This window comes from Choristoneura fumiferana, chromosome 10, assembly GCF_025370935.1.
Source record: "Choristoneura fumiferana chromosome 10, NRCan_CFum_1, whole genome shotgun sequence".
NCBI lineage: Eukaryota > Metazoa > Arthropoda > Insecta > Lepidoptera > Tortricidae > Choristoneura > Choristoneura fumiferana.
In genome coordinates, this window is record NC_133481.1 from 14,959,861 (window position 1) to 14,986,670 (window position 26,810).

At 39.1% G+C, this 26,810-nt stretch overlaps 1 protein-coding gene across 4 annotated transcripts in view; it reads left to right on the forward strand.

Moving 5' to 3' along the window:
* The window catches only part of jvl (javelin-like), an 82,397-nt gene that overhangs the window by 49,032 nt on the left and 6,555 nt on the right, over nucleotides 1-26,810 (forward strand). For 3 of the 4 annotated variants that reach the window (XR_012451798.1, XM_074093637.1, XM_074093640.1), the window contains exons 2-3: nucleotides 22,472-22,600; nucleotides 23,776-24,459. Coding sequence is in view for 3 of the 4 variants with exons in the window: in XM_074093637.1 (XP_073949738.1) it covers nucleotides 22,472-22,600; nucleotides 23,776-24,459 (813 nt within the window). In the remaining variant the exon portion in view is untranslated. Of the gene's footprint in view, nucleotides 1-20,527; nucleotides 20,856-22,471; nucleotides 22,601-23,775; nucleotides 24,460-26,810 lie in introns of those variants that run through there. The other variant, XM_074093639.1, reaches the window with a different exon arrangement.

Here is a 26,810-nt window from a genome sequence, read left to right on the forward strand (position 1 = left end):
GATCGCATTAATTTCTTCTGTGCTGCTGTGATACTTGTGTACGAGTTTTTGTACGCACAATCGTGAGTAAGAGAAACATAATTTGCGTGGTAAAAGTTACCTAAAAGGCAAACGTGTTATGTTATTGCTTGTTCTTGCTGTATGACTTGCCTTTTCGTTTGAGACATCTGCATGTAAAATTAGTGAAATCTGATTTGTCGAAGATGACATGACGTTATATCATCAGTGTTGATTTGGTTTTTGTTATGCCAGAAAATATCACGCTCGTCAGTGTTAGGTTATGTTATTCTATTATGGTCTTCTAATAGTTCTCGCAAGAGCTCCACTTTTAATGTCAGAAACTGATTTAAGATCATGATTCGTTGAGTTGTTTGTTGTTATTGTACTTCGTTAAAGGTTCTTTCCCTTAATTTATTCGACTTTGAAAAGTTCTGAGGACCAGTTTGTGTAATACCTAAATAATTAATAATGAGTGTTATGGCAACGTTTTACCTATTGTTATTACCGGGCCGTGGCGATTCTCCACTATTTGGATACGCTTGTTTCGTAAAAAAACAGTATTTACACCTAAAATAGCAGACGAATCTGAACAACAATCTATTCAGCGATTTTATCTTAGCAGTATCAAAAGTGTAGTCACCTTGAAAAGTCATATGATACTCTTGAAACTGATAATATTTTGTAGCGCTAGCTCACTGTAATATTAGACCTTTACTGGATCGCCTTCTACAGGTACCTAGAGTTAAATTGCATATACATTTGGATATTTGGCCCGTTTTCATCGTTTTTTTTTCACATTTTACCTAAAATCTTGTGATGATGTATATTTTCACTACAATATTTCTGGGTAGGATGGTTAACGATTCATTACCAGAAGCAATAAGTTACCTCAGGGGACGTAGAACGATCTTTTTCCACTTACTAGTATGTTTTGAGTAATTGAAGACACTGTTTTTAGTACTGAACATTTCTATCTTCTCTCGTAACGTCAATATCTTATTGATAACGTCTACTAGATTATCTATGTTGCATATTTTGACAGTTTTCATGCATATTTGTAGCACTTGACATTCATAATATTTGCATAAAAAATTCACTTTTTATGTTACATATATAATCCTGTATCTACTTATAATCTTTCAATACTGCAAACAGTGACCATTTTTTTTACCTAAATACCTTTTCCACTGCCACTTTTTCCTAAGGCCCTACTTACTTATAATGAAAATAGGCCCCATCCATTCCTACGACATAGGACTCCACAAAGGGGCGACTTTATGTTAATTTGAATTCATCACAAAAAATACCTCGGCATTTTCCGCTGCAGTGCAGTATAACTAGTTTTGTATGGTGAATATCCGTCTGCCGGCGGTCCCCATGACGTCACCCCATGGTCCGCGGATCCCCTGGACCGTGACGTCGTTTCCGCTGCCGCATCCGCCTTCCACCACAAATTATGTCAACTGTTAAATCGAATTTTCATTTCGTAATTTAAAATTGTGCGGCACGGAAGCCTTTCGAAAACAATAAATGTCATCACGGCTCCTAAAGCAGCATCGCATGATGGTATACTGAATCAAACAAGACACATCCAAGTCGCTTTGAGTGTCAAAATTGTAATTATATGTGTATTTTAATGGCGCTCACTAAGTTGGTCCCTACGAATAATAACTCTTGAATAGTAATGCTCCTCTACAATCATCATCATCATATCAGCCATAGGACGTCCACTATTGGACATGGCTTCCCCCATCCCTCTTCACTACAATGACCGCTTTAAATTTGGTTCTACTTAAACGAACTGAGCAATCACAACGAGACGCTGAAGCCGCATTTACACGCATTATGTAAACAGTACGCTCGCTATTCGCCTCGCGCCTCGCTTTGCGATTCGCGCGCTTGCGTTGGGAGCGGTTTTACGGACGCGAAGCAAAGGGCACGAATGGCGAACACGAACTTACTGTTAACAAATTCCCCAACATTCAGTTGACAGCTAGCGCCAGTAGCGCCTGACCCAACAACAGGACGTGTAAGCAAAATGCGAGTAAAGGGCGAATTTTAGAATTAATTCATTAAAGAATGAATTGTATAAACTCAATAGATGTAGCGCGCAAGCGCGCATTCCGCCAAAACATTATCACATCCTCCATGTTCGTGTGCGAATGTCAAAATTATTCACCCCGCAAATGTGTGAACAGTAGTTTGCGACGGCACTTCGTATACGAATGTTTGTCGCGAATGGCGAACACGATTGTGTAAATTTGGGGTGACACTCATAGCAAAGTTTGCACGCGATTAGTCGCGCCATGGTCACGCGGTTGCATATATGCGCCGCCCATAGTCGCAGTGTAGACCAACGCGTGGACGGTATTATGCAGTATTACCCAATTCCATCCAAATCCTGTGGGGAATTCCCAAAAATTGCACCGTGGTATTTATTGACGTTTCTCTAAAACAACTGTGCCAAATTTCATGATCGAACTGTTAAGATTTCGAGATTATATCTATCCCGGGGCAATATTGGGATAAAAAGTAGCCTATGAGTTTTATATATATACAGGGTGTCCCAGAAGTACCACGTCACAGTGACACCAGTAGGTACCAGAAGAGGAACCTAACCAACCTAACATGACCCAACCTGTCATGAACACACACGAGTAATATTTACCTCGGCATTTCGGCAACATTACAGTGGCCGTGGTCACGAGTAGACTGAAGTGTGGGGTGTCAAGTCTGCCTAGCAGCGCGAGTCCTTCGAACTACGCTGTATTTTTGCAGCGTGGAGGAGGAGGAACTGAATGAACACACATTTCTAGTATAAACGTAGCTATTATAAATTTGCGGGTGAGCAAAGTAGGTGATTGTTTCAGTTAATTAAATATGTTCTTGGAGTATTAATACATGTGTTATACTATTTCTGAATCTGCATAACATGCCTAATTTTTTGACGTTATTTATTTGTTTTGATTCTAGTAATTTTTTTTCATGGCAGATGGTTAAAGCTGAAATTTGTTTTTTTTTTTGAGCATGAAGTCTGACAAGTTAAAACACACTGCACTTCTGAAGTAACTATTAACGATTCGATACACATAAAAAACTGTTATTAAGAGCTTTCCAAGTCGATGCTGGTACTAAAAATTTTAAGACAAAGGGGAGTATCCCCAAAAATCTTTATTTCGGTAATAACTCGAAAACCGTGCAACTTTTACTGGGGTCATGTTAGGTTGGTTAGGTTCCTCTTGACCTGGCCTACCTCTGGTGTCACTGTGACGTGGTACTTCTGGGACACCCTGTATATAGTCCTCCTCATCGGTTTTGATGGGGTCGCCCCACAAAACTATCCTCTATGAATTAAGACGCCTATTGTGGGCTCTAATATGGCTGGCTAGGCCGAATTTACTTTTAAATACTCTCCTACACGCGTGACAGTACAGTTGCCCAGCTGAGTTGTATGTATACGTGTAGGAGGACTTGGGTATTTCTTTACGTAATTGGCGTTTTACCTCTAACGCCGTAAGACGCCCCTCCTCAAATAATTCGATGCCCTTCGAGACAGTAGATCGCCAAGACGACCGCCTTGCAGCAAGTTCCTCCCAACACTCAGGATCGATAGCGCATTCATTGAGTTATACCAGACCTCTGGCCATCTACATAACAAATTTCATTCAAATCTGTCCAGCCGTTTTAGCGTGAAGGAGTAACAAACGTACACACACTCTCATACTCACAAACTTTTGTATTAATAATATTAGTAGCAACGTTCATAGGTTGATTATTGATATCCACAAGGTCTCTCATATTTTTTAAATCAAACTTTTACGATTTTCGTAGGTTTAACACACAGTTGACACAGTGCAAACTACGCCTTGCATCGTGCATGAGCCAGCCATGCCACTGCATGCACACGTCACGTCACGGCGTAGGTACTTTATTTAAACCGGCCTCTTTTGTCGTAAACAGACAAACAACATTGACATAAACTGAGGGGACAAAAACGTTCTTAAAGCATTTTTAGTTCATCCACATACTTGCATAATGCCGGGAATGATAAATGACATGCTTCATAACATTCTCATCCAGTTGGGAATTTGGCGGGCGTCTCTCAAATGTGTCTTTTTATTTTTATTGCAGCATTAATGTTTATTTTGACTCATAATTGTCTTTCGTTGGATTATGGCATGCATTATTGATAATCAAACACGAGGAAGTTTATGGAAAGCTAATACTGGTAAAGCAAGACGGCCATTATTGAACCACAAGTAACCGGAGCTTGGTGATGTGAGTTCGCGGAGCGGAGGCACGACCTGTTCGATGTCGTTTCGTGTGTCGTATTGCTTGCCACGCGATACCGCGCTATCAAGTTGCCGTGCTTTAATTAGTTTTGAGTTCAAAATAAATAAATAAAGTAAGGAAGTGCTTACTTGTCCATTTAGAGCCTTAGATACTGTCCATAATACAAATTATGCAGATCTATTGTTAATTATAGGTATTCTTAATAATATTGTAGAGAGTTTTCCTTTTTAACCCCCGACGCAAAAAGAGGGGTGTTATAAGTTTGACCGCTGTGTGTGTGTGTGTGTCTGTCTGTGTGTGGCACCGTAGCTCTTAAACGGGTGGACCGATTTGGATTTTTTTATATTTGAGATCAGGTTTTCTAGCGATGGTTCTTAGACATGTTTCATCAAAATCGGTTCAGCCGTTTTTGAGATGTTGAACTTTGTTGAACAAAGTCGGGGGTTTTCCAACTTTTTGTTGGTTAGGTTATTTATAACGAAATTGTAAATGTTGACTTACGTGAACACAAGCGGACTTCGTTAATATTGAATGTTATCGTTGTCATGATCGCACAAACCAGTGCGAAGCGTAATCTAGGTCTGAAACACTTCAAATAGAAAGCGGTGTCAAACAATGTGGCGAACCGAGTGTCTCGTATCGTAACCTTTATGAAACGTGTGCATGCAAATCGAAATAAATTTGTTGTGCAGCTAGATTTTAATCCAAGTGCTTATACGGAACTGGATCTCATGGAGTTGAATTAAAAGGCGTGAGCGAGGCTTTCAGAGAAAGTGTCCTACTCACGGAACAATCGATTGCCGTTCTTTGAAGTGTCACCAAGACGTATGATAGATATCTCACCGCCACACTTCCTAGAAGCTGTGCAACCAGGCTCTTAATCGTACTCACAACTCCGAGTAGGCAAGTTATATTTTGATAGTCATTGCCATATGCCGCACCGCCGTCACCAAGTCGTGTTGATATTTTATGAACTGCTATATTTAACGCCCACGTGTTTACTGTAAAAGAACATAAATAGTTTAGTTTTCTTTTTAAGTAATTAGACCAAGTTAATAGCTGTGTCTGTGGGAGGTGAAATAATTATGCTAAAACGGTATGGAGCTATAAACATGCTTGAAATTGACCCAAATTATCAGCGCTTGGCGCCGCTTCCTTATTAATAATGCATTTATTCGCGGATATTATGTGTTTACATAATTAAGTTCAGTTCGTATTGGCTTGATACTGAAATAACGTATCTAACCGTTAAAAGAAGCAAAGCCGAAAGCCGGTTTAGGTACTCATTGTAGAACAACAGAAATTCTATTTCTGACTCTGAACAGGGGAGCGGAGAGATACGGGGCTTCATTCACAGCTGCGATGATTCACTGTATTGTTCGCGCCTACACTTAAAACTCTTAAGCAAAGTTTCTAGGCTATAACACTGTCGATCTTCTACTAGATACTGTGCAGCCGACCCACTTGAACGCGCCGAAAGAGATATCGTTTATCTTTTGTGCTCGGCGACGGACCACTCCAAAGGTTTTTGTGTGAAACACTTTATTCAACGATGTTGATAGAGTTATTGTATGTTATAATAAAATCAAATGTTCTAGTTGTCGTGATAAAGATACAGGATCAGGCTGAGCTGACACGAATACTGCCAGAAATGGCAGTGGCGTGTAAGTCGCCGCCGCTTGACGGAGGGCCGGCCTCATTAGTTCCGTTAACCGTGCCATACCGACACCGCTCTGTCACGTAATGGCTCTAATGATGAATATTAACTGCAACAGTATTGTCATTTAAACCGTAGTTCGCATTTATGCATTTATGAACGGCTCTTGTTGCAGAAGCGTGAGAATTCATTTATGTGGTTTCCTCATATGTTGAGTTGAATACACCAATTTGAATCTCATGTTTTTTCGGAAGTCCCTCTGTCAGTATCATTTTAATTAGTTTTAAGAAATACTTCAAATATTTATATGCATAACACACACATACTCGTACACTTAAATGCAACAATAACACATTGCAATACTCAAACAACAAAAACAAAGCAGAAAGGGCAAAGATCTCATTGATCTTATCGCACAAACAAACGAATACAGGAACACTTAATGTAGCGTGAAATAAATAAATTTGGTCAGTCTTATTAAGAACGTCGCGCCTTTCTAATCACATGTTATCGTCGAAGCTTGAACACTTGACTTCGTCAGCAGTGCAGACGACACGTCCATTAAAAGCCCTTTACAGCGTTAAACAGACAGAGCAGATGATTCATTCCTATTAACCCGAGCACTGATGCACTTATCTTCGGCTTAAGTACATCAATAACTCGAATCACGCTTATCTCCCCTGTCTTCGCGGTTCGTTCGTCTAATAAACCCATGTTTCACACTAGATGCTGCGTTTTGTTGGCAACGTAATCTGCTTGTGTTAGTTGAGTAAGACCATGTTACGTGGATTTATATCGTTTCCTTGATTTGTATTCGACTTTCTATTCTGATCTGATATAGATGATTTACTTAATGCTCTTGATGATGTAGCTAAATACCAAAACGTAGATTTGCAAGATATGGAATATCTTTTTGTGGTCAAACCGTAACTTTGCCATTACGTGGTAGTTGTTCCGATCAAGAAGAATCATCATCTCAGCCGTAGGACGTTCACTGTTGGACATAGGCCTCCCCCATAGACCTCCAGTTGTTTCGGTTGGCAGCGGCTTGCATCCACCTTGAACCCGCGGCGTTAACCAGGTCATCCGTCCATCTCGCTGGTGGACGTCCTACGCTGCGCTTGCCGATCCGCGGCCTCCACTCAAGAACTTTTCGGCCCCAACGGCCATCTGTTCTCCGTGCTATATGGCCTGCCCATTTCCACTTCAACGAGCTAATTCGCTTGGCTATGTCGGTGACCCTTGTTCTTCTACGTATCTCCTCATTTCTGATTCGATCCCGTAGAGAAACCCCAAGCATAGCTCTCTCCATAGCTCGCTGAGCAACTCTGAGCCTATTTATAAGGCCTATAGTATATCACCGCGTCTCGGATCCATATGTCATCACTGGCAATATGTCAATATGGCAATATGTCTTAAGGCACTGAGGAATTTTGGACAAAAGACATTGCAGAGTTTCCCAAACGCTGCCCATCCGACTTGGATTCGACGATTGACCTCCTTCTCGAAGTTGGACTTACCTAATTGGACGGTTTGTCCTAGGTATACATACGCGTCAACAACTTCAAGAACCGAATTCTCAACCAAAACAGCAAGAAGAATAATAGAATGAAATTAGGTAGCAAGCAACTATCTATAATTGGCTTCCATAATGTGTAAAACAATCATGTAGCAGCGCACCTTCCCCTGTACTGCGAGGAATAAACCTAAAATTTACACGCGGCAAAGTCACGGGCACAGCTAGTCATTAATATGTACTTGTAATGTTTGCTGATTGTGAAAATAAACATTTTATTCTTTCTTTTTTTTTATCCAGTACCGCCGGTAACAAAAACTCCTTATTTTCATAATCCAGTTCGTTTTGCATTGTAGCTGCAACATTACCAACATCTTCGCTGCCGTACTCTGTGCTGCGCGAGTGCCCAACGCGGCGGATTACCAGTACCACCGCTCGAGCTCATTGCACATGCGTGCGCGCACATGGCGTCATGGCCCCGAAGTTTCTAACGCTCATTCACATGCATCCTACAGCTGCGCTTACTTAAAACCAAGTACCATATTCATATCTTCTGTTTAAATATATTTTAACTGACTGCAAAAAAGGAGGAGGAATCTATTTGTCGATTTTTTTTTCTATATAAAATAATTAGTGTGGTAAATCTTATTCATGACAATTCGTCTCTGATCTCTCTTTTTTAGGGTTCCGTAGCTAAAATGGCAAAAACGGAACCCTTATCCCATGTCTGTCTGTCTGTCCGTCCACGGCTTTGCTCGGAGAGTATCAATGCTAGAAAGCTGTAATTTTGCACGAATATATATGTAAACTATGCCGATAAAATAGTACAATAAAAAATTCTAACATTTTTTTAGAGTACCTCCCGTAGACGTAAAGTGGGGGTTATTTTTTTTCTCATCCAAACTTGTAGTGTGGGGTATTGTTGGATAGGTATTTTAAATCATCAGGGGTTGTTTTAAATTTTCAAATTTTTAATAAAATCGAGCGTCCGTCCCCTCTAAAATCTAAACCGGTGGGTGGAAAAATTTGAAAAAAATTCAGGATGGTAGTAAGTATATCAAACTTACAAAGAAAACTATAACGGTTACGTTTTCTTGAGAATTATTAGTAGTTTAAGAGTAAATAGCAGCCTAACCTAAACTTGGAAAATTCCGTACAAAATACGAACTCCTTAGAAAAATATACATACTTTTTTTTTCGTAATGGCTACGGAACCCTATTTCGGGCGTGTCCGACACGCTCTTGTCCGGTTTTTTTTTTAAGACGAACGGGTTCGTTTTAATAAACATCTTTTTAAAAGAATGACAGAAATTTTATTCGCAACAACATGGAACTAGTCCTACCTTCTTTCTGTAAAAAGGTGGCCTGGAAGAGATCGCTCTTAAGCGATGAGGCCGCATATTGCTTACTTCTGGTGTACAATAAAGAGTCTTTGTATTGTATTGTATTGAACATAAATAAATGAGCATGCCACGAAATGGTCCAAAATTATTACAGAGTAGATATTTATAACCTCGACTACACATATTCAACGTATACAACAACTAAGGGAGTCTATTTAAAAATACTGGCAACTGATTTTCGAAATCACTTACTTATATATAATTCAGCACGACTTTTTACAACATTGGTATGGTATGTGATGCGAGCGATGTGATTTTAAAAATCGAAAATTTAAAATGTAAAAACGGGTAGGTCTGATCGCTTTGCAATTAACTAAATCAGCTTAAGAACTGATTATGACACTATTTCTTCATTTCCAATAACACCAGGTTGGCAACTGATGATGATTTATCGATATTGACGCCGATGACAACATCCTCTATTATAAACTTTTTCATAACAGAACATTAGAGAGGCGACTTTCCATATCGATTAGTAGATACCAATTCATACGTTTATAATAGTCGCACTCAAATTAATTTAATTACATTTTTTATATTTAATTATAAAACGCGGAAACATAAAGTCTGTCCATTTTAAGACACGAATCCTGATAGAAAGTAAAATTAAATGTGATTCCAAATAAGTTTCGATTCCAATGTGCTAAAAAAAATTAACAAAAAATGGAACCGACTTCAAAAATGTTGAAAATAATTTTCTACCAGTTTGAAGTCGGTGCCTCAGCACGAGCCAGCAGGAGTGGAACTATAGTCGTCTACCTCACCTACATACTATATATTGGGATTCAATTACTCCTGCTCGCTCGTGCTGAGGCACCGATTTCAAACTAGTAGAAAATTATTTTCAAGGTTTTTAAAGTCGGTTCCATTTTTTTTTTCATACTTTTTAGTGATTTGTAGCCAAAGTGCATCTCACGCACAACGATTCTATTAAGCTCAAACACAGCATAGTTTATCATTTTGTAACAGAATACCACCTACGGTCTTCTTTATCAGGGTCCAGTTCACCAAATGATACTTTCTGAATGTAAATAGGTACTTGACTTGATGTTAAAAATGCCAAAATCGCTATAGGTGTGCTTTAAAAATTCGAGGGTTGACCTCGATTTCTCTAAGATCCCATCATCAGATCCTAACTTGGTGTCAATGCGACCACCTCGGAAGTATGTCCTTTAGAACTAAAAAAGAATTTTGAAATTCGGTCTACAATTGGCGCCGTTATCGCGTAACAAACATACAAAAAAAAACATAGCACTTGAGAAACCTCCTCCTTTTTTGAAGTCGGTTGAAAATACGAGTACTTTGACCCTTGAAATATTCTTTGTAGATTGGTCACTGGTGAAGAAGATAGACATATCTATATCTTCTTCACCAGTGACCAATGTATAAAGAACTGATATTTTTACACATGTGCCAATGATACTCTTTTTACTTACTTTCTTTAGAGCCGTGTAAACAGCTCGCAACAAACGGCCAGTCGTAAATTTTTCTCAAATTACTCCTCGTCTCCAGCCAAATGACATTTATATCACTGTCTACAATTTAAAAAACTCATTGAACGTATAAATTTAGCCATTATGCACTCGGGTAACTGATAAGGCATCAAAGTATCGCTCAACTCCCACGAAATTGCCCTGTCTCGACCATTATGCCTAGCGGTCTGACACTGGGTCAATATTTTATCTGAACCAAACCCGCGACGGATCGGGCAACGATTCTTAACTGTTTACTTTTGTAACTTAGTTATCGTCTCTTATTTGTAATTGACTTGAAGTTTTAATTTGCTTAGTTCATAAGTTTCATTTATAGACATTATTGTTTGCGCCTGGCGCCTTTATGCTTCAGCACTCGCATCGAATGAAAAAACGAACCAAAACCAATTAAAAGAAAATGGTTCAAAATATGAATGCATACGCATTGGATAGGTATGAATAGAAATGCATAAGTTCGTCTAGCCAATCCTACGTAAGTAATTATGACTGGCATTGTCACTTACTATTACGTACCTTCTTGCAACCTCGACATTTTCCAGTGTAAATCTTTATATTTTCACTTCCCAGTTTTGGTCACATGTAAGGGCCGCAGCCGCAGTTACGAGAAGAACGGGTTCTTGTGTGTAAATCTGGCTTTAAATAAGTTTGTTTATGTTATGTTGGCCGCTTAGCGGAGATCTAGCGGATGCCGGCCTGTTGGTCGCGTAGCCCCAATGCGCACGAGACCTCGAATTATGGCGTAATTGAGCCAATTCACAACTTGCGCTGTGTGAATGTATAATAAAAATTACCGTTTAACAACTCAGTTTGCTGTTAAAAATCTATGATATTCAGACTCTTGGTTTAACATGTTCGGTTGTGAAACTAGCGTTTAGGGAAACAAGTGTTATGAAACGTACCTACCTACATATTTGTAGTTTTTATGGTCACTTAAAATCCCTTTGTATGACGTGGTTTAACGAGAAAACGTTAACCACCGATGTATTCTGACTAAGTTTAGAAAATAACGGAAAATAATATATAAGTTTACCTTCTTATTAAGCATATCCTGCGTATCATATACTAATGGGTACTAATACTTTATTAGCACAACCTATCAGAAACATGTGAGAGATTTATGACACTATCGAACCTTATTCTATTGTTATTAGTCGTCCCCATTGAATGCGCGTGTTTAATTGTGATTAATTTGTTTCGCACGCTGCAATTCATCACCGCTGAACAGATGGTGGGTGCAACAATCGGTGCCCACGCGCACGTTGAAACAATGAAACTCTAAACGCTCGCCTTGTAAGGGGACGGCTGTACGAGTCAATCGACTTATCTCTAACCGCATACAAATGTCCGTGTCCTTCTGTTTTATTTGGCAAACCCACTGATACAACCAAACTTGTTTTTTCCTAGTGTATTCTATTTGTCTTAATAGTCTTACTGACAATAAGGTTGATTGCATGGCACAGTGTCATTACAGTTCGTTGGTGTTATTAGTGAATTGCGTGTTTCTGTCCTTGCCGTAAATAATAACGTCATTGAGACTTCGATAAGCATCCTGTCTTCAGCACTATAATTATTTAAACGAAGATACTTATGTATAATTTTAATCAACGACTCGGCTTTAATATTGGAATTTCAAAGCAGCAGTTATTACATCCATGGCTCACTCAACAGAACTATTCTTCCCGCTTAACTATTTCAGAGATTGTAATATTGACGGAACTTTAATTAATGATTGTTACACTGGAAACTTTATGAGATATGTGATAGGTATGTGTTTTGTAGGGATTCACGTATATTGCGTAAAGGTGAACTGTCTGTTATTGCTAAATGTCAGTACAATAGACTAGGAATTATTGGACGCGTGATCCTAATTGGATTGATCTGGCCCCTGCCCTGCCCCGTAGGTACATATGGGTCATAGCACGTGCTCGCAAACCAAAACGTGCCATTCGAGCACCTTTCTAGATCTTTACTAAAATCTCACGTGTACACACACACCTTCTGTGTCTTGTTCGAACCAAAGTAGCTCTTATTATCATATAAATCACATCACCTGACTTTAATGAAACTGAATTACAAGCTGAGGCTTTTCTGTCTGTTAAGGGATATAAGTTGATCATGAACATTTACGACATTCAGTTAAAAGCAAGATAATTTATCTACTTTTGATTTCATCGCATTAAGACCAGTTTCTAGTGTAATAAATAAATCATTTTATTTAAACCTATCAGGGTTCTACAAAATCAGCATCGTAAATTAATATAATTTCCACAAGTTTCGGTAAACAAGACTGATGCCTTGTTATGTTACCAAACGTTTCTGCAGAAATCATTGCATTCGATGCACAGATCGTCACTGTCAGGTTGAAATAATTGATTGGCGTCAGAAATGCCTTGAAATTTTCGCAACTTGACACCCACGATACCGCATCGACAGACACTTAATTCGACACCGGAGGATCATGTTTAGGTCTCAGGCTGGTTTATTAAATATCTAACGATTTTATGCATGAAATACAGCATTACCTTTTGTAATAATAATAATAATCATTTATGTCAGACTAAACAAGATCATCCATAATAGTGTTAGTATTTAAAAGAACAACAGGAAAAAAACTATACGACTATGTTAGTAAATACCTACTTTGTTAAAAAATAAAATTAAAATTATTGGCCCCTATGACTTTTTTCGTCAGTGCAACCACAAAGGGCGGTCCAGTCGGTTTGCAATCATGCTCAGGATACTATTATTGCTACCGCGCACACGCTGGAGAAGAGAAGCCGTCTTCTTACGCATTATAGCGTGAAAGCCGTCTGTGCGCGTCTCAGTGTCGCGGTAGCCCTAGTAGCATCCTGAACGCGTTGTTGTACTGTACCCGCAGGACGTTGTAGGCCCGACCCGTGTGCTGAAACCACAAACCACTCGAATAAAATGACGTGCAATACGCTTTGAACAGCGTCTAGCGATAATGATTGAGTGTGCAATAAAATTATGTATGAAAGGTTTAGTTTCGTGCATAGCTATTTGGGCGGAGCTCGGACGCACGCTCGACTGTACACAGGCATGCGGCGTATTCCGTATGCGTGAGCTACTTGCAACTAAACAAACGGTATTTCATTATCACATATCGTATTTCTTAATGCACTCTCGTTGTTTCCGAAGAAATATATTTCTGGTTTATTTATCGAAATTTATTCGTTTGTGAACTTATATGTGGAACGTCCTTTGTGAAGCAGTAAGATAAAGCACGTCTCGTTTCGAAAGATTTATTGTTAGGTATATTACGTACGGGTATTGATTTGATTTCAATTTAATACTTTTGGCTAATTAATGTAATAACTTTTGTATTACGATAAATCATTGACATTAGGTAGGTATGAAACATATGTAAAATCCCTTTATGTTTTGTGTGATTTTCACTGAAAATGAACCTTGTCTGGACGAGCAGACCGAAGAGTGAAAGCACGTTACGCTTGATCGAGTCACGTCCCACCTTCTTTTATTTTGCCTTGCAAGTGTCAACTGTTTGCCAACAAATTGCCGGTAATTTCACCACCGTTTCGCTGGTTAATTCTTCTCGGTTAAATACCATAGATTGACAATGGAGCCCGATTAAAATATAAAACTGGCCATTACAGAACACAAAACAATCAAATTATCTCAAGACAAAGCTGAGGAAAAATGTCAACAGAAAAAACATTATCTCAAACTTTTTAATGTGACTTCCGAAAAGTAAATAAAAGACATTGAAAACAGTTAGCAACGGCGACAGTCAACTGAGCGAAAAAGTTGATAAATTACCGCAGAAATTCACTAATTGCTTTCACTTTCAGACAATAAAATACCATGTTGAGCGAGGTTTCCCTCGGCAACAATTTCTCTACAAAACCGACGTTATAATTTAACCTCTCCCATCTAGCTACTTTAGATGTTTATTTCATAAATTGAACTGGAAATCGAATAGGTGCATTATGCGAATTCTGGTATTTAAGTTTCCTATAATTTCACACTGGCTATCTATACAAGTCAAATGAAACGATTCAGGTTTACTTGCCATTTTCTCCAAGCTGTGTCTGTTGTCATTGTGGGGGAATAATATAGGTTCACGAACACTAAAGATAAATTATGGGCTAAGCTTCATCGTTTGATAAAACAACCTGTTTGGATAGCACTGCGTAGTTTATCTCTAACCCCCAATCACAAGCGATTTTTCCACGACCACGCCTAGTTAATATCACAAATTGTATAGTAATTGCACCAGTTCACTTTTTGTCCATATCTAGAGGTTTCATTACATGATTTTTTGCATTCGCATGGTCGAATATAATACGTTTCCTATTTTTTGTATGGCAATTTATAGACTGTTGCCGGAGCGGGCTTAAGTCACGCCGTATGTATATTTGTTGTAAGTAGTTGTGCCTGTGGCAATTTATTGCGTAATACTTGTTCTGGAAGTACCATAATTTTTGGGTAGATTAGGTAAAGAATTGTCAATGACGGCGTTGATGACAATGGGCATCATTACCTTCATATTTTTCTTAAAATACACATGTCGAAAATTACATAGATGATTATGTAGCTTCTTGCGTAGGACAAGCTTTATTTTCCTATTTGCAACGAGGTTCTTATTTGAAAGAGAACTGATTGATTGTGTTTATATACCTACCTACCTGTCTACGTTCTCATCGACGCATTTTAGTGTCTTGGCTTTTGTTTTATTAAACAAGTGTTATGTTCCGTAGGTATTCGCTAATTGCTAATTCAAATGAAATCACATGCTAAAACAAATAAATGATAATGTATGTTTTATTTTGACTATTCTTGTCTAACGCATCAAATTCGTACGTGTGTGAGCGATAATTATGACTTCGCAACGACAAGTTGACATACAGCGGACTATTGCGAAACTTCGCTATCTACGAAACTGAGCCGAGGGGTCTACGGAATGACTAAGCGAATGACTTTCTTGGAACCCATCGTCAGTTGAATCAATATTTTTAATGTAGCCTTTTAAAAATAAATCCATTAGTATATCTATTTTGCTGGATGATTATGCTTCCATTCATGATTACGATGTGAATACTATTATAATGTCTTTCGATTTGACTGTTTAAAAAGTAAGCTTGTTATTAATGATACTTTAATATCATTATAATCCTTACTTACTTTTAGAAACGGGGTGAAATCCGAAATTACTTACGTATACTGGTTTCTTTGAATTGTATAGATATTGGTGTTGAGCACGATCAATTTGTTCTGCTATTCATGGAAGGTGGAACTTGTTAATTAGAAAGATTTACCCATACACGGGTAGCACGGCTCTCTCGCCTATAGAAACCGAATGAATCATGCCATCGCCCAAGCTGTAATTCATTCCAAAGGCAGTCCAAACGAAATGTACATATAAATTGTTTAAAGGGACCATAAAATCAACTTATTCGATTTGACTGTTAATAGTAGATTATTGTCGTGGCGTGGAAGTAGGCAATTGCTGGCTGAGTACGAGTATTAAACGGACGAGCTTGCGAGTCCGTTTAACTAATACGAAGCCAGCAATTGCTATTCCAGCCGAGACTAATATAAAGCTTTTCTCAAAAATGGTGAATAATTCTGAAACTTTTTCTCAAAATATATTGTAAAATTTAATTTTATTCCAATATTTTTCTTATGCTTTCCCGCCTTTTTTCATTAAAAATAAACTGCAGGTGTATTTTTCCACCGAAAACACCACAAGCTATTTCAGACCCAATAGAAAAAGTCCGGAGTTCCAACAAAATATCTGATACCGGCCATTAGACTTGGCTGTATACGACTTGTGCCAACATTTACCCTGCCCTTTGGCCTATTGGCCTTTTTAACTTTAAAAAAAAAGTGACTGATTGCAGGCGCGCTAATTCATTATTGTCGAGCTAGCGCGCCTGCAATCTTTTTAACTTTTTAATTTTTCGCTGACCATAAACTATGCACTTCACCTTCTGATATGTAAAGAATAATGTCAACTTTTACGGTCATTTTTGAGAAAAATCCTTAATTTGACTTTTACGCCTCGTTAAATTTAGAGTATTTGGTTCCCAACTTCGATCATTAAATTAATTGGTAGCATGTAATGTAATGAAAGATTTTTAACGTATGTGCATGTACCAAAACGTTCAGCTTACCTATCAGAAGTTCATTAATTTAATTATATGTATTATTGACTTGTTCTTTTGCCTTGTCCAACGCGGACTCGCAAACAACCTCGTTTTTCTCGTACAATTGTACCTTAAGCACCTCACTCAGCTAAAATAAATACTATGCGTGGCGACGTGTGAGGCTTTACGTTCCACGAAGCTAAAAGGCACCAAACTGCAGCGTGTAATTACTTAATAATACGTGTAACTTTTTACACGACAAAAGAAGAACGCGTTGCAGAAACATCCGAACTCAAATCACGCAACGTTTAAGACGAATAGGCAATGTTATGACACACGTTTCAGTCTGTACGATGATGAGCTGACGGATCTATCAAAGTTAACCGTTACTTATGTTTTCTTTTTATTCAATCACGACTTGAACAAAAGAGTGAGTAGACAGCCAAGTTCCGTGCTGCGGATTGCTTCCATCAGTATTTCTTTCACATAATATGAAGCCGCATAGCTTGGAAGTGCACGATGTGAATAATAACAATCGTGACATAATGCTGCTATTATGGTAATATTAATTGAATGGATTATAGACACGTTCCATACTTCCAGCCAAATACTTCGCAAAGCTGTAAGTACGAAGATTTGATCAGAAGTAAGTATTGTATGTGAACGATCTCTATGCTCTCTTGGCTAGTGTTCCGTTCCCGAAGGGTGACAAACGGAATCTAATTCCTATCACTGAAGCATCTTGTTGACCATACAAACTGTCAAATACCAGTATATTGATAAATAGGTACAAAATTAGTTTTCTTAGAAGTACCCTCATTTTTTGAAGTCGTTAAAATAACCCCATAGTCGTACATTTTGCTTAGAAGCAGGGCATTGCAAACACTCGATATTTATTTATAGATACATAGCCGTCTAAAGCGTACAATATTTTGACATAGTACCTGAAGATTTATACGGAATCTTCGGTTCACGAGTCCGACTTGCACTTGGCCGTTTTTTTTTCTCGATTGATCTAGATATTCATCTAAATTTACAGAAAGAAGAAATTAGTGGTAGTTATACAGTACCTTCCTGCTTAAATCATGCGTAGGTACAATATTTGTTATATCTACCCCCGATAATCGACTTCTCATAACTTTTAATAAGCATTGGCTTGATTGCCTCATCACTAGATAAGTAAACAGGCTAGCACAAGACGGCTGCTCGCTTTTTCGGTAAACTTGGCTAAAAAAGTCTAATTTCACCCACTTGTAGTGATTGATTTTAACTTGAAATTTGGAACGGATATGTAGTTTTTAGGACTACAAAAAGTATAGATAGCAAAAAAGCTTTACTGAAAATATTTTATTTTATTACAACTTATTTGGTACCTATTAGAGTACCTAAAAAAATTATATAACAAAAAATTTAACCGACTACAAAAAATCATGAAAATAATTTTCTACCAGTCTGAAGTCGGCGCTTCAGCACGAGCCAGCAGGAGTGGACCTAAGTCGCCTACCTCACCTACGCATTATTGGGCTTCAATCACTCCTGCTGGCTCTTGCTGGCTGAGGCACCGACTTCAGACTGGTAGAAAATTATTTTCATGGTTTTTGTAGTCGGTTCAATTTTTTGTTATAAATTTTTTTTTTCACGCCTTTTAGTGCAAGTTATCTAAGATACAATAGTTTAATGTCAATTGCCTGTCACCTTTTACGAAAGATTGCTTTTTCCGATGCAGAGACGTTAATTTTTGAGGAGTCCTGGTCCTGGCATTACGAGAAGCATAAATTGCTTAGCAACTGTGTTAAAGTAATTGAAATTTAACCCGTGAAATACTTATTATTGACTAGTAACTCCGATGGTCAACTGTGGTCTTCATCATCAGTTCCACTTCACCAAATGATGATTTTCAAGAGCAAATGCACGAGTTACTACTAAATATATCTAATTTACCATAGGTGTCCCTACAATATTTGAAGAGTTCCCTCGGTTTCCTTAGAAGTAACTGAGAAATTGAAGATCCAATCATCAGATCCTAATTTGCTGCTTATGGGACCTAATTCAATTCAAATCGGTTTATAAACGACGGAGTTCTGAGGTAGCAAACGTAAAAAAAAATACAACCGAATTGATAACCTCCTCCTTTTTTGGAGTCGGTTAATAAGAAAGCGCTCGTCGTGATCGTAGCAATTCGTAATAGCCGCCTTGTTAGAAAAATAGTTATTTATGCAACTGTATCGTAATAGGGGTCCTTAAAACACGAGTTTGGTTTTGCCGAGTTTCATAATAGTGTCACATGAGTGTTTTAAGGCCTAATTACGTACAGTTGCATACAACATTTTATCTACATCCATATATCCACTATCATGCGTTCATAATAGAATCCAATGTCGTAATGCTGGTCATTATCTATGGTTTTTGAACGCATAATATTTTCTTACACTGGCATAATGGAGGATTTACTATATGAGTGTAAATAAAAATAAAAGTTTAGTTTATAGAATATTAGAACTAACGGTACGAGTAACTTGATGTCGAGTGCGAGGTGTCCGATTCTGCGTGTGCGCAGCGCGGAACAACCAGGCCATCAATCAGGGGGCTACTACGAAATTCGAAGTTCGTATCGTACCGTCCCTCTCACTCTTGTATTAAATAATATTACAGTCAGCGGGACAGCAAGATACGAAGTTCGAATTTTGTATTTCGTAGTAGGTATAGGACCAGTCACTATTGGGATCGAATCATTCACCGTAAGCGGACAGCTAATTTGGAATTATATTAATATTACAGGTACGGTCTGCTAATAGCAATAAAAGTTCTACGATAAGATTGATTGGACTGTCCCGGACTTCTTTGTTATGGTCTTAAATCATTTACAATGCAATGCATTAAGATTAAAAGCTACAGAGAAGTAGAATGTGCCTAGATAAATACGTTTAGCTATTATACTGTTATACCTATTCGTAAATACGTACTTAGTTTATTTTGCATGAGTCACAGCAAATAAGATTTATAATCTGAATTGATGGTCATTCGGATCAAATGCAACCTGGCCCTAAAGGTCACACGGCTTTGTTTAATTAACGTTGAATATTTTGTAATGAATTGCTGCCAATTGAAGCAATACAACACCTAGTCCGATTTTGAAAGAAGCAATGTGCCAGAAGTATGTGGAGGTATTTGTAGAAGATTAACATTCGCCTTTTCATATCCGTTTTCTTATTTGTCAAATTTTGGTAGCCCGTCTCCAGTGCATGAAACTATGAAAGTATCATTAAGAGTTTTCCTTCCTACGTCACATGCGTGCAAACAAATTTTAGTTACGTCTTTCAAACTAAACAATGCAGTGTATGTGGCACGCGTGCTAATGTCACATCGCATTAGTGAATTGTTATTATAGTAACACCCAGTGTTTAGCTAGAATTAGATACGGCCTTGCGCTGACGCAACCCGAAGAAAGTGAAACTATGAAATCGCCACCAAAACGTCAATGAAAAGCTCGATTGTTGCGCGGCTTGTCAACACTCGCCAATTACCGCAACTCGTTTTCGTACCGGTCTGTACACATCTGTCTGGCTGTATGATCGCCTAGCAATTATAAAAAACTATAATTTTCCATTACAATGGTGGAAACATTTAATACGGGAGGCACGCCCTTACGCTCGCTTCTACGAACTTTCCCCGGCATACAGCAGTGGACAAACAGTTTGGCGTTGACATTCATAATTACGCTAGGCTTCCATTTAAACATTAGGAAAGTATCATTAACAGCGCCCATCCATTTAACCCATCGAATGCATTTGGCTATTCAAAAATTTCCGTTCGTTTGCAAATTTCCCTAGCTTTAAAAGTACTAATTCAACCGACAAGGATTTAATCTAGGTAAGCCACTTTCTATTAATACAAGAGTGTTAAATATTTGTATTGTGTTGTGCGTACCTGACATCCAACTTGCCGATAACAAACCTTCGCCGTCACTTCAAGATTATTTTATCATTGATAAAGAATGATTCACGACAAATTTCTATTCAGCTACGTACACCACTTTGCAAAACCTGAGTTAGCAGTCGTGTTCAGTTGTTTATCTCGTTATTATCTGCCAAAGAGCACTTGATTGACATTGCTAATCTCCAGTTTAGTTAGGAAATTGCTAGTGAAACTACCAGTGATTTTACGGCCCAGACTATAGCTCAATCGTGCTTGATTGCAAGCTTTCTTTAATACCGATGTCAATTACTTAAACTACAGTGTTTAAATGATCAGTTACCACAAAATCTACCTTGCTATGAGTCAAATGTCTACAGTGTGATTCAAGTGTTCAATTATCTCAAAATATAACTTGCTATGTGTCAAATGTGTACACCGGATATAAGAAAGGTATTGTTCTATCTATCGATTATGAATTACGCATTCGAAACCAACGCATCCCGTATTTGTCATATTTGGGTAGTATCGAACGATTGTATTGGTGCAATTATTATGGTATAGTGAGTGCTAAATATATCCCACGACATCATGGTGCTTTTTCTAAGCATAATGGCGTAAGAGACAATTGGAGCATTTAGAAATATTTGTTGTTTCTTTGTTTGTCCAATGTTGTACAAAAGCGTCTCTTAGATGAGTCCAGCCAGTCTTCAACCATTATGTATGTTCCTCAACCACCGTAAGCCCTGTTTTCCCGCTTAATTTCTCAAATCATCCCGACCAGCTATCGTCACTGTGGTCGTCTGTAGTCACATGTGTAATTTTCGTTAAATTTTTCTTTACCTGGTTTACGTTAACCGCAGTAACGTTAGCCAGCAAAAGATTTTGCAACGATCGTTACACCATAAGCACAATAGTCGAAAAGGAACAAACAAAACATGCGTTGTCCGGACGCGCACTCAGGCTTGACGCAATTTCATGGTGGATGGATCGGCGACATTACCGAGTTTCCTCTGCGAACCACTATCGGGGATCTGGTAACTTGAAATACTTGAATTATTATTGTTTTTAATATTTTTCGACCGATAATGTCGCTTACGTCTCGCTAAGTTTCGCCTGATAGGATGGCATTGTTGACGAAGGAGTACAAAGATCACAACAAGATTGTGTGATTACATATTTATCCTTCTCGAAAACCAACGTTACCTCGCTAGTTGTTATGTTGTTTCTTTTCTGGGCATAAAGTTAGGTCACGTCAAAGTACAATAACTTCACTGACATGTTAACAGTATCAAAGATGCAATATGTATTACATCACTTAAACCTTGTACCTTCAGTAGATATGTGTACTTTTCATGTTACGTTCAAGTCCCTCTCATCATAAGAGGTCAACAGTGTCATAAGTTTTTATTGCTACATGCAATCAATAGGTTGATTTCAATGAAAAGGGTCATGAAACTCTCTAGTTCAAAGGTATCCTATAGGTAGTATTGAATCCAGTCCAGGTTGGATTTAAACAAGATCAATATGTTGCTAATTTTCTCTAGTCAAAATGGCCACTTCCGATTCAGTGGGCTACGTATAGATATTACTAGTATGTTTTTTTATTCTTTGCATATTGATGTCATTACTAGCTTTTTCTTGCGGCTTTGGCTGCCTAACGTGAACTGTTGTATAAAATACCGGGATTTTACCTAAATTCACTATAATTACATAGTGATCATCATTTAACTTTACCTACATGGAAAACCCCGTCAAAATTTTCATGTCTTTTTAAACATGCATACATTCCGATCCCGTGGGACTATCGGACTGAAAAGTAGCCAATGTGTAATTTCCATTATCTAGTTATCAAATGCCAATTGATACAGGCATTACTTTGCGGAGCTCCATATCAATGAACAATTATCTTGCCTCTCCGCTAAAACATGCTATAAGACATGAAAAAGCAAAGTAAATTAGTGTAGTTATCGTCCAGCCCATTTAGCCTGAAAAATTAACAAACACACATATTTATTAGTAAGATTGTCGATCTATGGGATGTAATTTAAGCATTCTGTTGTTTTCAGACGGGTGGCGCGGACAGCGCGAGCGGCGGGTCGGGCGGGTCGGGCATGGAGTGCATGCAACTGCGCTCCCAGCCCGAACCCTTCCACTACCTCATTTCGGAGCAGGCTAAGTCCCTCGTCGCTTTACAGGTTAGTTGACAAGCTTTGCAAGACCTTCGGGCTCTCTTTTTACTACAGGAAAGATAGCATATTTTGGCGGCAACATATGTACATCAATGTAACTTTGTTTGTAACTTTATATTGGCACCAGAAATGAGGATCTGCCGACTCCTACCACAAAGTTTCACTGATGTACCTACATATTTTGCCACTAAACTGTAATATTTAGCCTTCCTTTACCTGTAGTATTTGGCACCTGATGTCAATGTTTTTGTTGAAATGGTTGCGTCTGATGAAATCTTCAGACGAACCTATTAAGGTCATAAGGTTTTTTCTATCGGCTTTTGCAGACTCCGCGTTGATAGACGGGAGGAGAGGAAACCCTTAGTTGGTTGAAGCTTTTTTAATATGTTTAAAGTTGTAGTTGCCAAATGAAATGTTTCAGGCAGTTTGTGTATTTTTGAGCATAGTCTCAAATGGAGTTAGTACGCAGCGTGTAAAAAGGGAAAGTTTCTTCTGACCGTATGTGTGCGTATGTGCCAATTATTAAAAGCCTTGTTTCGTTGTTCATAACAAAGGGTACACTAAAATAATAGCCAGAACTTCTGAACGTCCGGTGCTTCTATTGCTATTTACCAAACAAACGAATTGTTTATCTACTAATTCTGGACATGGAAAAATCATTGCAAATTATCCTATTAAGTCTCATTTACCACTTATCGAGTGGTCGACGAATTACAGTAGTCAGGTTCTTGGAAAACGAAATGAGATCGTTTGAGCTGTAACGAGCATCAACGCACGCGGAAACCACTGCCTATTCGATTAGAACCTGGTTCTTATTCAGGATTTTTGACCTCAGTTTTAGTATAGCTTTACGAATTAGAATTTTTGCAATGCCGCTTTTCAACTCTCGGACGGCGTGCGACATTCACAACCCATTATCTGATGAAATTCTTTTAACGACTCGAGCTATTCAAATAAGTAAAATTATCCGGAACCATTTTTGACGAGCGCACTTATCGTATGATTTATCTTTCTCGTTCGTTAGGGCTGGCTAAATTAGTTAAGATTTTTTGGACCGTGCGACTGAACGTGGCCCATTGTTTCTTTTGTTTAAACACACCGAAATAATGGATGCGTAAACAACGTCCGCACGGGTAGAAAGCTGCCTTTTGTGCCTATAACAAATATTCGTCTCCGTGCAGGAACTCCAGAATGAGGTCGGCGCTCTGCTCGAGTTTCGCGATCTCGTCATCGAGACATTTCCGAACCTGCGCTCCAAGATGGCGCCGTCGACGCCCACGGGCGGCGCGCGCCGCGACTGGGAGCCGGGCGTGCGCGTGCGCCGGAAGCTCGCGGGCGGCGGCGGCGACGCCTCGCGCGCCAAGCCGCAGCCCTCCGTGCAGGACTCCGGCTTCAGCACCGAGACCTCCTGCGGCAAGGACGCGCAGTCCTCCTCCGCGTCGCGCTCGCGCCCGCTCGAGGACGAACTGTGGGCGCTGCTCGACGTCATACAGCGGAAGGGCGTCCGGTTACGGGAAGAAGCGGAACTTCTCCGAGGAGAGCTCGACGAGAGAGGGTCGGGGGACACTGCGGAAGAGTCGTTCGCGAGGGTCCTCGCGGGCTGCGGCGAGTGCTCAGACGTAAGGCGCTTACGCAGCGAGAGGGACGCTTTACTACTCCGTGCGGCGCAACTGGAAGCGGAGGCCGCCGCGACCCCGCCGCGGGCCGCGTCCTCTCCGCTCGGGCGGCTGGACCGCGCGCTCGAGACGCCACCGCGCCCGCCGCGCGTGCCAACCCCAGACTCCAAGAAGTTCGCGGCGATTCTCCAAGAGAGCAATCCCGTCGAACTTCAAAGACAACTGCTCAGTGCTACCGTACAGAATCAGGTACATATTTGTTTGTATTATACAATACCTACTTATTTATATATTAAACAAATTATTTACCTACAGCCCGGTAGTTGCTTGACTAAGCCTTTCTAAAAAATTAACTTTCAAGATAGTTACTCGAAGAGTTAGGACAATTAGGGACTAGATGTCATTTTTTTATGGAATAGAGGGAAAACGAGCAAACGGATCGCCCGATGGTAAGCGATTACCGTCGCCCATGGACACCTGCAACACCAGAAGAGTCACAAGTGCGTTGCCGGCCTTTTAGGTAGGGGTACGCTCTTTTCGGGAAGGCTTGAAGGTCATATCGGTCCGGGAATACCGTAGGCGACAGTTCATTCCAGTTTTGCTGCAGTTTTGTTATTGCATGCATACCAATAAAAAGAGCAGTCGCTTTCATGAAAATATTATGAAAATGAACGTTATTTTTTAGTATGTAGAAGTGGATACCCGTGTGGTGTCGGGTTAGCATAACACCTATCCATTTCTTCCATGGATGTCGTAAGAAGCGACTGAGGGTATAGGTTATGGTATACCGTGAAGGCGACAGGCTAGCAACCTGTCACTATTGATTTCCAACCAATTAACATACAAATTGGAAGCGTTAGTGCTATAACCGACAAGTACTATTAGATAAAACACTTTCCACGCGTTCCACTACGCGCATTTAACCAATGGAGCGAGAAGCTTTTACAAACCATTTGCCAAATTACATCGGCGCTACCTTACAGCCTGTGAGCTCCAGATCTGTGTTTACATAATAGGTAATTTGCTAAAAAACTTCAATTTAGTGGCGATTTTCTCGGTAAGTCGGCCAAGCTCGTTAATTGCAGAACTAGTGAGGTAATAGAGTAGGTACGTGCTAACCTCGAATATTTGTCGCGCCACGTTGTGGTCACTACTTATCTAGCTTCAGAATAAATAAGGAGTACCTTGCTTTAGATAGCTGTTAAGAAAGCTTGAGTCTGCCTGAGTTGATTGAGATTGAGTTGCGCGGATGGAACGTGACTGTACTAAGTAATTGGTAATTAAAAGGCTATACTTACTAAGAGAAAAAAAAAAACTGATGATAACTCAAGCCATTGTAACAGCAGCCAATTTACCTTTGACTAAACACTTCTGTCACGAACAGGAAACAGAAGTCAAGGATACTAAAATACCGATTTCACAGTTTCCGCACTCCAGCGGATGTTTAGACACCTAATTTTGTATACGCTTTTGATAGTATTGCCGCAAATCGACAATACAGCGGTGGCGGTAGATTGGTGTCATTCCGCTAACGAGGCCCAAGTGACGTAAGACGGGTTTCGGCAAAATTACACGGAAGAATAAAAATGAACTAAATAATGGACTGTGGCGGGCAGGCCAACCGAATAGAGAAAAAAAAAGAATAGACGTAAAAACTCCTTATTTAAGCAGTCTCTTTGTGGACCAGCTGTGTTTGTAATGGCTTTTGCAATACCTATTTGCGGCCTTGACAATATACAATAAGAATTTTCGCTTCTTCGTACAGTTGCGTCAGACGTCATTTCACAATACGTGCTTAAATATTTGATTATTTTTCCTACTTGTCACGGTTCAAAAGGGACTGTGGATTCTCTTGACTATTTATTACTTGGGTGCTTAAATGTTTTAACTGTTTTTCCGAGAAGTAATAAATCTTAATGCTATGTTATTTAATTAGCTGCCTCAAAGCAGTGTTGAATTGTCTTGAATTCACGATAACACAATAATTGCACTTGTTTAAATATTGATGTCTAGTTGTAATGTAAATTTAAATTATTTAATTAATGTTTGTGGAGTTTTTACATTTGAATTTTTATTCAAGCAGTGGCTATATTGGCCTAGCTATTGTATGACAATGTAATAATATGACTGTTATTCTTCCACGCCACAAATGAGGGCTATCGTTTTTTGTCTCACTAGATGGCGCACTGTTGCGTGAGGTTTTTAAGTAGGGCTTTCAAAGTCTGTTATTGCGGGCGTGAAAACAAAGTTTAGATTAAAATCATATTTAATACACCTTAAAACCGTACCATAAAAATATCGAGCATGCCACAGTGTTGCATAGTCGCCGTTTTGTTCGAAAAAAAGGGAGGACAAAGGTTTCCGAAAGACAAAACTGTCTCAAAACACAGACATTCATTGCTCCGGAACGCATATTTGCCATAATTAATTTCAGATATTGCAAAATATTCTCAAAATTATTCTAATTATAAATAAACCCGCGTAGCTCACCCAAAAACTATGAGATTTGACATTTCGGAGACCTCACGCTACACTAGCGCCTCTAGTGGCGAATTCATACGCGATAGCCCTCATTCCAAGCTATCTGTTTATTACGATGG